The 8,414-nt window shown below is 33.6% G+C and overlaps 1 protein-coding gene across 9 annotated transcripts; it reads right to left on the reverse strand.

The window, feature by feature from the left end:
• Window positions 120-7,971, reverse strand: LOC107613448 (queuine tRNA-ribosyltransferase catalytic subunit 1). 9 transcript variants are annotated; one of them, XM_021109930.1, is made up of 18 exons: window positions 7,579-7,971; window positions 6,901-7,305; window positions 6,198-6,331; window positions 5,936-6,000; window positions 4,879-4,972; window positions 4,355-4,533; window positions 3,807-3,857; window positions 3,596-3,652; window positions 3,003-3,123; window positions 2,854-2,920; window positions 2,709-2,750; window positions 2,094-2,199; window positions 1,894-2,004; window positions 1,418-1,489; window positions 1,229-1,330; window positions 1,083-1,129; window positions 923-950; window positions 120-740 (listed from the first exon to the last, which is right to left on the reverse strand). In XM_021109930.1, exons 3-18 carry the CDS (start codon window positions 6,301-6,303, stop codon window positions 546-548), a joined length of 1,443 nt encoding a protein of 480 aa, XP_020965589.1. In that variant the 5' UTR covers window positions 6,304-6,331; window positions 6,901-7,305; window positions 7,579-7,971; the 3' UTR covers window positions 120-545. The 9 variants fall into 9 exon arrangements, with proteins under 9 accessions (XP_020965589.1, XP_020965588.1, XP_020965587.1 ...); XM_021109929.1 differs by having other exon boundaries at window positions 6,198-6,346; XM_021109928.1 differs by having other exon boundaries at window positions 6,198-6,373.

The following is an 8,414-nucleotide window of genomic DNA, read 5'->3' on the forward strand; positions in this document are numbered from 1 at the left end:
CCCAACTATATATATATATATATTTTTTTAATACTTCAAGAAAAAGTTTCTATAAGACATTAAATATACCTAAAAAGTTACAAGTATTTCCATGATAGGACAGCCATTAGCTTCGACACTTGAAAGGAAAAAAAATTTGCTTAAAGAAGGCTCTTTCAAGTTCGAATTAAAAGATATAAAATGACACGACATAAACAGCAAGACTTAAATAATGTTACGCCATTTCTTTTTCCTTTCACAAATACAACCCTAATCTCCACTTGTGTTGACAATAAGAATTGGAAAGAACAAAAGATTTGGTGTAAACCTTTAAATAAATTTTACTCAAAGCAGCATATGCAGGATACAAAATTTATGCTACCAAAAGTAAGCAGGTTAATGCTCACTTTGATCTCCATAAGTACACGCGTCAGTCATTTTAGTTCTCATTGATTTTAACGAGTCAAGTAAAATAATTCACGCGTGTACATAGAAGAACCAAAGTAAGCATTAACCTGCAAAAAAATCATTGTGTAAACTAATTTGTGCATGCCTTCCATGCTCGGCTAAATTTCTAAATTTCGTGTTGGTCTATAACTTGTGTGTGTAAGCCTTAACTCCATGTGTATGTCATTAGTTCCGATTTCATCGCTGGAATACTTTTCTTGGCATGATGGAAATGGAGCACAGCAGGAAGAAATGTCGATTCCGGCCACCTCCATAGCATTGCAGACCCATTCAGGAACATCACCTTTGGGGAACTGCAGTAGAAAGGTGTGAAAAGATTTAATAACAGTCAACAAATATTTTTGATAGTTTGAAAAAGATGATGTTGGTAAAAATATCTTTCAATTCAAAGATAAATATTTAAATTTCAAACATACAAACATTAACATGAATGTAGATGAAATTGAGAACAATAATGAAATGAAGTATTAAATACCATTGTTTGTAAAAAGTCGCATACAAACCTACAAAAAAATAAAAATAAAAGGGTTATTGGCATATAGGGAGGGGCTTTGAACTTCGAAAGGGGAAAAAGCTATAATTAATAATAGAAGAGAAATCCAATGATAGGAACACGTAATTAAATATAAGCATACTTTGGGAACCTTCCCTCAACTATTGATGTGTGTAAATTCCTGCTAAGCTGCAAATTTAAAAATACAAGGACTTTAGTTGAACATGTATATACATATACTGATCATTAATTTATAAGCAAAATTTTATATAATGTAGAGTTTTCTACCCGCATCATGTAATATAAATTATGATATGATAGAAGCTGAGACCCCATGGCGTCTTTAGTGACAAGGCAATGGATGTAGGCCCTGGTGTAGTTCTTGCAAACCTATGAGGAAAAAATAAAAAAATATAAAAATATGCCAATTTCGTCAAATAATTCATCAAATAAAGAAGTACCCTCTCAGAAGCATACCATACAAGGGCAGGTAGGATCAATTGGTCGAGTATCATCAGCCATGGCTCTATGTTTTAGTTTTAGTACTCCCTACAAACATACCACAAAGAATTAAGTTTAAAATCATGCGGATGCATCAACAAGTGGACTATGATGGCAGGAAAAAATTATAAGGTTATGTTCAGTTAGACGGAAAAGAGGGGCTACATTTTGTTGTGCTAAATTTTAAAGGAAGAAAGGAAAAATTTCAGAGTAAAATTCACTAATTCTACGGATAAATTTTACTTTATATTTGACTAGGGTAAATGTTTGCCCCCGTTTAGTGAATTGCATATTTGAACTCTTGAGAATTTTTATTTTCTCTGTATACCAAACAACTTGTAATTTTAAGGAGATAATATTTTCCTCCTTTAATTTTTATTCCATAAAGTTTTGTTCCCAAAAATTTTAATTGTAACATAGCCTAAATTGTCCATAAAATGGAAAAAGATCACCTCAGGAATAAGGGCAGTCCCAAAACGTGCTGTACGGGTGGGGTAGACACAATCATACATGTCTGCACCCAAAGCACTACAAACAACAATATCAAGTGGATAACCAACTCCCTGGAACAAGTACAAGCAAATGGTATGAAATTGATTTAATTTGAAATGTATATCAAAGTAATGGCTGCTACAATGAAAGTTATTCTGACCATAACGTATCGTGGTTTATCCTCTGGCAAAGCAGCAGTGCACTGAGCAACAACTCGCCAAAACGAATCTTTATCTTCGCCTCCTGCAAGACCACCAATAGCATAGCTGTGACAAAAGAAAATTATATTAAGCTCCTTAGCAGCATTACGAAACTATTGATTCCACATGTCCTCCTTTATTTCACAAGGTTACTTCTAACTGTAGTATGTCAATGAAAGAAGACCTTTATCTATTCATGCATATTTTTGGAATGCTATACTATTTTTCTTCACTCTTTTGATAAGTACTAGATACCAGATCAACAATCCTAATTTTTCTTCTCTTTTGTTAAATTGAATCAGGAATAACACATTAAATTGTCTCGAGTTAGTATAACTCACAATTTATAGTTTAACTTTAAGAAATTACACAGTAATGATTCATGAATAATATGACCAAGCCCATTTTGTGTGGTGCCTAAACAAAAAGAAACTGGAGCTAACATTCAAACCAGCTAGTATTGTATACTGTCTAGTATATAGTTCTAAAAGACAGCACAAAATAAATAACATTAGAAATGGCAATAAGCTTGAAACCACAAAATAGACTATATGACTAAATAAACTTACACTTACCCAGGCAAGTTGCGGTCTACCAAACCTTTGACACAGATGTCCCTGAGTACAGCATATTGCAAATTATAAATTTATAGTTAGTTACTTGTTTCACAACATCCACATTAATAATAGGAAGAACATCATGGTTTGTGCTAAAATTTACCTCAACTCAGGATCTAAACCACCTTGTACAATACCAAACAAGTTCTGATCGTGAGGTCTCTTGTGGGCTGTTAACAGAAGGAATGTCCATTACATTTAGCATTGGAAACAACCAAAGACTTAAATGATACACTTCAATAACATAATTACCTGTTATGCATCTGTCTATCCATCTAAGCGTTCGATACATAGCTTCCTCAATTCTTGGACCAGTAATGGTGGTCTTTACGACATCATCCAAAGCCATAATAATATCTGCTCCAATTCTATTCTGTACAATTTATGACGAACATAAGAAAGAAAAATCAATTTTCTTAAAATATATTGTTACAGTTTGCTAGCCGTAAGCTCCAACCAAAAACTCCATAAGCAGGTACAAGAAACCAGAAATTATTGAAGGCATCAAGAAAACGTGCATAAGAACAACGTGCATAAGAACAACGAATCAATTTTCAGTGCTATACTTTGTAGTCAATACTACAATCTGTTATGCATTGTCACTTGCAATTTTCTATGAGGCTTAAATTATAAACATTAATCGAATATCTAATAAAAGATCATCTTTCTCAATTTGGAAATACTATATTGGGAATAACTATAACTTAAAACAAGAATTCAATGAACAACTTCTATCTGAAAGCAAATCATAATATGTGGAGTCCTAAAAGTTTTTCAAATTTTAAATAAACTATCAAGTATTGATTGAAAGAAACATATGGAGGAAAAACAATTAATCTACATACTTGTATCTGAATTGATTCTTCGGGTGTAAGAAGCATTGGCTTGCCATCCACCGGTGACTGAAGCAAGAAAATAATTCTAAAGTTACTAATAACAGAATTTCATTGTAGACTACAATTGCAACCTTTTCTTATTATAATTTTTTGTCTTGTCTTAAAATGGAAAAAAAGGTTAGATACAAACTTGCCTACAAAACTTGAAAATAATGTATACCTGAAATGTCACACCTTCTTCTGTGATATCAGCAAGATGCAACAATGAGACCTAAAACATTAGTGCGGTAGATTGGTAAGATTTTTAACAAAAAATATAAATGATTTTTTTCAACATTATCTCTGAATACAGTTATCAATTAGCAAAAAGATAATACAGATTCACTTCACACAACAAATTTAGCTCCAATGTCATTTTTTTTGTCCTGCCTAAGTGCCTATCCACACAGCCTTAGGCTTCTTTCTGTTATAACCTTGATTACTTTCAATACTTCTCTTAGTATGATCAACATCATTCTTCACTTTGAAGTGACATTATATTATAACTTTTGATTCTGATACAGATAAACTTGTACAAAGGTTGAAAACAGAGACACAATAATAAGAAAAAACACAAGCCACAAACAATGCTGTGGCATGAAAAATTATCAGACAAAATTAGTATGCAACAGTATTACTTGATGGAACCCGATGATAATAATATAATTACTAGAATGCTCGAAATTACAACAGTAAAAGGAAAAAGTATACATTAAGTCAAACAACAACCATTTGAAAGCCACCAGAGTCTGTAAGCATAGCCCGTGGCCAGTTCATAAAATTGTGAAGACCACCAGCTTCTTCGAGAAGCTCGGAAGTAGGTCGAAGGGCCAAGTGATATGTGTTTCCCAGAATTATTTGGCAACCAATTCTCTCAAGTTCGTTATTTGTCAAGCCTTTGATTGTCCCTGTTCATTTAACCCCTCCAATTAGGAATGCAAAAGTGCAAGAAAACCACTTAGAAATTTGTCAAAAGCCTAGGAAAGAGAAAATCAACTCAATCAATGCAAATATCAACATTGAATGTTCTATGGACATGAGTAACCGATGTCCATACTTTCCCCCAAAAACAACAAACTCAATACGAATGCAATATTGTATTATAAAGAAATGAAACAATTTGGCAACAACTTTGAAGGTGAACTTTGTTATCTTATAACATGAAATGGCTTGAGCATGAGAATGAAAAACACTAGGAAAAACAGAAAACTTCATTCGCTGCATATCAGAAAGGATAAATTGGAAACTCTAACCTTGAGTACCCACTGGCATAAATAGTGGTGTTTGACACACAAAGTGAGGAAGGGTCAATTGAGCTGCACGAGCACGGTTGAACCGGCCAAGAATCTGAGAAAGCAAACATAATAATAAAACTTCAGGAAAAAAATAACCAAAGAATGGTTCAACAAGTGCACATAGTGCTTCTCAGCCATCATCTAGAGTTATCACTTATTCTCTTGTATGCATACCCATATCATTCTTTCAGCCACAGTCATCCAAAGGTAAAACAACAACAATAGCAATAAATGAATGTTGTTGATTTTCACATAAATAAGACAACAAAACTTCAGCAATGTAAAGGCGTAAAAGAACTAAAATAGAACTAGAGAGAGACTCGCGCAATGTACGGAGAGGTAGATTATTTATACTATATAGTATATTTTAGTCAATGTTATATTAAAAATATTTTAGAGAACATATTATAAATAGATTTTGAATTTATTTATTTTTAAAAAAGACATAGGTTATTTATATTAGAATTATACAAAACTGCATTTTCATTTTTCGATTTGCATTAATGGCTACACTTTGTCTTTTCTTGTAGTTTTTTTGTTTGTAAATAATTAAAAAAATAAATGAATGAGAATGAAAAACATATAAAAATGTTATATTAAATTTAAGAAATTTTTTACAATTAATACGAGAGATTAAGAAATGAAGAATAGTAAGAGCTTAATATGTATAAGTTGTAGAATTTGAATATTTGTAACTGAAATTTTTTATAATTATTATTATTATGACACTTTTAATGTATGTTTATTGCATTTAATTAGTACTTGATGTTTCAATTGAATAATAATAGATAAGAGTTTTTTGTTTTAATTTTTTTAAACATTTTACTAAATAGTGATTGGTTGATTTTCATCTTTTGCCAAGTCATTAGAATTGCTGATGTGACATCATTAGCAAAGAAAAGATGACAAACTCATTGTGGAGAGAGTTGGTATCAGCTTTTATATAGATATAAATATAAATATAAATAGATAAATAGATAGGTTGATAGATAAATAGATAGATGGGGAATTGAACCTCGAAATGAAGCGCCATGGGCTTTGTTTGAGGAGCGGGGTAGGGCACGCAACTAATGGTATGTCCTAGCATGGAAGAAGAAAGGCGTAAGCAATGGCATTATGAACAACACAAACAAAGAATTATTACATGAATAGAAAGTGTTTTAGATAGAAACAGATAGAGAGAACTTACAGAGAGAGAGAGAGAGGGGAGGAACAAGAACATGCGACGAATGAAGTGCCCTAGGCTATTGAAAGCGTTAAAGCTGTGGTGTGCGTACCTTCATGGCTGTGAAAGCAAGTTGGCCGGAACTTGTGATGTGGTAGAGTGTTGCTAATGTTTGGTCTCAATCTCAGAGAAACCGCAATGGCAATGCTATTTCTCATTCCAGGATGAAAACGGACCAAACTATACCTTGCATTAAACAAGCTACGACAACTTTAGACTAAGCCTGGCCTGTAACATGTTAAAAAATCTATCACTACACTAATAATAGAAACTAAAAAGGATTCAAGAGATAACTATCCCAATTGGTGTCCAACTTGCATACTAAAGTATCACAAAAACAAGGGGATATATGAAACAAAAGAAGAACCAAATTTGAAAATAAATAAACTAGCTTACTACTTTATAAGAATATTGTCTAAAACAGGATAAGTAAGTAACACATGCAGTAGATGAAAATTAAACGATTAAACGTTAATCATTGTAAACAAAAATTGCAGAAATAAATGCACATGGAACAACAAAAAATAGATACGACTCAACATGCTAACAAGAGCATGAATGAAACTGATACCTAAAACAGAGAACTCAATAAGAATCAGTATTTTAAAAATAAAATTAGCTTACTATAGCTAACACGTTCAATTAACTGGGACTAAATAATCAAACATGGACCGTTATAAAAAATTAAAGAAGTCAATGCAGATTCAAGAAAGAAAATGAAAGAAGAGAAAAATTGTAAGGGGCAGAAGAGAAACCTGTGACGTGAGGGAGAGGAGAACGGGGTGAGGGTGCTTTGAAGTGTGAAGAGGGGAGAATGAAAATTTTGAGGCCGGGCGGCTAACAAAGCTTCGTAGAGTTGAGTTGAATTGACAATTGGGCACCATTAAAGTGGGTTTAGGGTTTTAACTTTTAAGGTTGAATTTTAAAATTTAATTATTTCATTAATCAATCCGTCGGCCGAATAGAATTAAAGGACCGCACTATTTCTGTCTAAAGTAAGATAAAATAAATGCAATGGTTGAATAACCTAAACCTGCTCAACGCTCAGGGGTTTGGGCATGTGTTAAAGACTTAAAGTAAAAAGAACCCACACCGGTAAGCCGGTAAATGTTTTTTTTATTTTTCACCGTCCTTTTTAATTCGGTACACCAGAAATTAACCTGTCACAAATTAAAAATTTTATTTAAAAAGTTTATTGTTGGTGCGGACATAAAATAGGCTCCGACACAGAGAATCAGCAAACGTAACACATCTGCAACTCAAAAACTGATTCACGAATCCTTTGAAAATGAGGTTCAGCAAGCAACACAGCACGATACCGTACAGGTATGGAATCACAAGCAAAAGGAAACCATTGTTAACGGTTTAGGGTTAACAACGATTGATGAAAATAACTGAAGGAAAAAAAAAGAAAAGAAAAAGAAAGCGCTTACATCGAGAAGAGGTAGAAGTTCGTCGACGGATGAAGGAGGATCTAGAAGCTTGTTCCCAGCTTCACGAAGCTGCTCTTCGAGCTGCCTCTCAGCAGAAGCCATTGTTAACGGTCCTTCAAGGGGGTTCTCTTCTTCGCAGATCTCACAAACGCTGTCTCACTCACTCCATCGAATCCCTAGAAACCACTCTTTCTCTCTCAATTCCAAATCGGAACCCTAAATGCGGAAATGAACACACACAGAGAAAGGTTAGGGTTTTTCGCTCAATGTTTTTTTTCCTCTCTTTTACTTTTCTTTCTTCCGTTCCGATAAAGAGAAACGGAGAGAGGGGGGAGAGAGAGAGTAAAGTTTGTTTCTTTTTATTTCTTTTTCTGGTTGTGTGAGAAAATTAGACAGGGAAATGATTTATATGCGAGTTAAAGAAAATGAGAATTGGAAAAAAGGAAATTAATTTTTTGTTTTATTGAAAGTTTGTGTGGATTTTTTTTTTTTTTTGGTTTGCACAGGATATCCATTATTCCATTAGATCAGAAGTCTAATGACTAATCCCTCGGGTACTGCAGAGGCACATAAAGTGGGCGACCTTCCCAAGCAAGCAAATTCCATTCTCATCCTCGAATGAGTATCGAACCCGGGAGAGATGGTTAAGGGACACAGACCCTCATCCATCTGTGCCAACTTGCGTTGGTTTTGTGGATTTTAATTTGGGCGGTTCAAAGGAGAATTGAGGCTAGGATCTTGAGGGGTCTACGAATCTACTTAGGCTGGGTTTGGTAAAGCTTTTTTAAGAGGTGCTTGTGCTTTTCAAAAGTACAAGCACGTCATTTTGCGTTTGG

This window comes from Arachis ipaensis, chromosome B08 (genome assembly GCF_000816755.2).
Source record: "Arachis ipaensis cultivar K30076 chromosome B08, Araip1.1, whole genome shotgun sequence".
Classification (NCBI taxonomy): Eukaryota; Viridiplantae; Streptophyta; class Magnoliopsida; order Fabales; family Fabaceae; genus Arachis; species Arachis ipaensis.